At 42.6% G+C, this 3,601-nt stretch overlaps 1 protein-coding gene across 1 annotated transcript; it reads left to right on the plus strand.

The window, feature by feature from the left end:
• Positions 1 to 430: 430 nt before the first annotated feature.
• Positions 431 to 2,847, plus strand: abraa (actin binding Rho activating protein a). Its single transcript, XM_049024026.1, has 2 exons — positions 431 to 1,117; positions 1,914 to 2,847. Exons 1-2 carry the CDS (start codon positions 515 to 517, stop codon positions 2,349 to 2,351), a joined length of 1,041 nt encoding a protein of 346 aa, XP_048879983.1. The 5' UTR covers positions 431 to 514; the 3' UTR covers positions 2,352 to 2,847.
• Positions 2,848 to 3,601: the final 754 nt, after the last annotated feature.

Below are 3,601 nucleotides of genomic sequence, written 5' to 3' on the forward strand. Positions count from 1 at the left end.
ATGTGTGCTGCGATTCATATATTTCAAGATTTTCCCATTGTTCCCAGTCTAATAGCAAAATGCCTGAGCAAAAAAAAATAAAAATAAAATTGGATGCATATGCAATAATATTAAAAAATAATATCATAAATTGGTACAAGTTACGCTTAAAGCAGAAGCACTGCTGCTGTTGAAAATAAACCTGCCTGCAAAGTGAAATTCAAACCATTCATAGGAATATCTGTTAAAATATTGATTTATATATAGATAAAACATAAGTACAAGTGGTGACTGAGCACTAGAGGATGTATCCAGCTTTTAATGTTGCCACCTGTTGCTCTCCACCCCAGAGGGAAAATTCCATCGGTGTTTGGGGTCACAGTGGAAGCCATGTGTGGAAGGAATGTGACGCATGGGGTTTGACACCTCCTATGTGGCCATCCCCTATTTAAAGGCCTGTCCTGCCTTGGGACCATGCAGGACGGCTGTCTCCCTCAGCTCTCATTCTACCAGGAAGACCAGGGGTCCACCCAACATGGCTACTACGGTTCAGGACAGTCGACCCTTTACACGGGTGGTCCGGAAGATAAGATGTGTCAGCATGGTGAATGGCCTCGCCAAGAGCTGGCAGAGCTGGGCCAATCAGCATTCGGTCAAACAAGAGACCATACCTTCAGGATGGGTCCCGGACTCTATACAAGAGAATGAAGAAAAGAAAGAGAGTGAAGCGAAACCATCGGTGGTCTCCCGGGTCGTGAAAGTTGATGGTAGCGATGACTGCAAGATCAAAACGAGTGTTGTGACCAAGAGTGTCACGCCCAAGAAGAGTGACTGCGGCAATGATCTGGTGAGCTCAATCAAGGAAAAGATAGATTCCAACCAGCTGGTATCGGAGGCCGAGAAACCATTCCTAGGCAGTGAGTCGCCCACTAGGAGGCGCTATTGTAGTTCCAAGGCCAGCAATGGCGTAAGGGCCTGGAACCAAGTGGGCAAAGAGGAACCGAAGATGGGATCCCGCAGCAGTAGCCTAGACACAGAGGACAGTGGCTTGGGGGAGGAGGCAGGTCTCAGTGACAACAGCGACTACAAGAACAGCCAGAATGATGATCAAGGGGAGAAACGCAAAATCCGACAAAAGGTATGTATGTTTCACTCAGGAAACACATCCAGGAGTATGAGGAATCCGGTAGGTCCCACGAAGTGAGAAGTTAAGGAGAAACAGTTGGGTTCATAACATAAACACAGTCGTGAACCCAACTAAACACTATAATATCTATGTGACTTAAATGAAAGACTGTATTCCTTGAGTCAACAAACTCAAAGATTATAAAAAGAATCGAATCAGTCATTGTTGTTCAAACATAGTCTTAATGTCATTTCATTCAAGCTGAAGAAAAAGTTTGCTTCTTTGTAGCATTAAGGATCACAATTATTTTTCTGTTTTCCATTTAGAACATGTATTTTTAGGTCCTAGCATCTATGAAATAGTCATAGTTTTGTACTCTGTGAAAAACAGTGCCATATTGTCAGTTTGATGTTAGCCTGATTGTATTTTTATTTATGCTTTGGTGGGAGTCTGGCAGTGTAGAGTGAACTGCCAATATGGATCAGCATGACAAAGTCAGAGAATAAGACAGTAATTATGTAAAAATAGCTGTTGCTATTAGGGAAAGAGCACAGTTTCGATTCTTCTCAGCCATTGAACAATGAGGAAAATGAATGTGTGGCTTTTAAGTACTGGAAAAATCATGAATCTTTTTTCGGACATTGACATCAAGTGCATCCATCCATCCAATTTCGGTAACTGCTTATCCAATGCGGTGTTTTGGTGATCCTGGAGTCCATCCAAGCAAACACATGGGATACTCTTACAGAAGACATTGACATCAATTCAGTGATATAAATGGAATCTTAACCGTGATGCTACTCTACAGATAAAGGTGACCACTATGGGGGACCTGAAGAATAAGTGGCAGCAGTGGTCAGAGCAGCACATCGAAGGCCAGAAGCTGAACCCATTCAGCGAGGAATTCAACTACGAGCATGCTATGGCGGTGAGGCTGCAGAAGGGCGACCCTGGTTATGGACGGCCAAAGGAGGGCTCCAAAACGGAGGAGCGCGCCCGCAGGGCCGAGAAACACATCCACAGGGAGATGGAGGAGATGTGCTACATCATCAGGGACATGGGCGTGAAGGGTAAGGATGGCAAGGTCCGGATCACCTTTGGCAGGCTCTTCGACCGCTACGTCAAGATCTCCGACAAGGTGGTGGGCATCCTTCTCCGCTGCCGCAAGCACGGCATGGTCTGCTTCGAGGGCGAGATGCTCTGGAAAGGGCAGGACGACAATGTCGTCATCACACTTGTAGACTGATGGCGCTGCCTTGACCTGATTGGCTCATAGTTTGCCAATCCTTGAATGTCCTCTGAGCCAATCGGCCACAGATACAAATTCTCCAGCCTGCATATCTTTTGTGTCTGTTGATATCACGTGATATTAGGAGACATCTCATTGTGAGTCTAGATACCTTAAAGTAGACAGCTGCAACATTTGCAATCAAATCAACCATGTCTCTCTTAAGACAGCAAATTACATAAGGTGGCAAGATTAAACAGCTGCCTGTGTTACACAAATCTTTTAAATGACAGGAAAATAACTAGCATCAGCAAACAGTTTTCGATCAGGAGGTAGAGCATTAAGAAAAGGGGTAATCACTGTCATGTCGTGACTTGTATTAGTTTCTTGATGATAAAATTTCTTTCAAAATGAAAGCATGTGAAACTTCTTACAGAAGGATATTTGACTATTTATTAAAATCATATCCTTTTAATATTGTGTCATTATTTTGCAATAAAATACTCAGAGTTGCTCTTTTGTTTGAATAATTTCACTTGTTTATGAGAAATTAAGAGTGACTTGGTGTTGCATTGAGTGTAGTTTTATTCCCGTGAATGATCATGTCCACTAGAGAAGCCGAACAACATAAACTTTTTCTTATGAGCTTAATACCGTCAGTGGGAGTGACACCAGAGCTTTGAAGTCCCAGGATGTCCTAGTGACAATCAAACTCCAATGTCTCCTTTTTATAGTCAAACCCTAATGAGCCTTATTGACAGTCAACTGTTATTATGCGCTTATGTCAAACCCCAAAGTCTTATTACAATCACACAACAGTGTGTCCTATTACAAACTCCAATGTGTCGTTATTACAGTCAAATCCTACTGTGTGCTTTTTACGCTCAAATCTTAGTGTGTGCTTAATAGTGAAAACCCCCGTGTGTCCTTATAAGTCACACTTCATTGTGTCCTTATTACAAACTCCAGAGTTCAAAGTCAAGCTATAGTATATCCTTGTGACAGGCAAACCCCAGTGTGTTATTACAATTACACCCCAGCGTGTCTGACTACAAACCATGTGTCTTTATTACAGTCAAGCTCCTATGTGAGCCAGCGACCATCAAACACCAAAGTGTCATTACAGTCAAACCTCAGAGAATTCTAGTGACAGTAAAACTGTGCTGTGCCTGCATTAGCTTATAATTCTTCAGCCTTATTTTTCTTATTTCTCTCTATAGACCCCAGGCAAGTTCTTGAATGGATGAAAAAAAATAACAAAATCCAAA

Source organism: Brienomyrus brachyistius, chromosome 8, assembly GCF_023856365.1.
Source record: "Brienomyrus brachyistius isolate T26 chromosome 8, BBRACH_0.4, whole genome shotgun sequence".
Lineage (NCBI taxonomy): Eukaryota > Metazoa > Chordata > Actinopteri > Osteoglossiformes > Mormyridae > Brienomyrus > Brienomyrus brachyistius.

Coding starts and splice junctions, on each gene's coding strand:
- abraa (XM_049024026.1), top strand. CDS start 515: ATGGCTACTACGGTTCAGGACAGTCGACCCTTTACACGGGTGGTCCGG. Junction 1,118..1,913: donor AACGCAAAATCCGACAAAAG/GTATGTATGTTT, acceptor GCTACTCTACAG/ATAAAGGTGACCACTATGGG.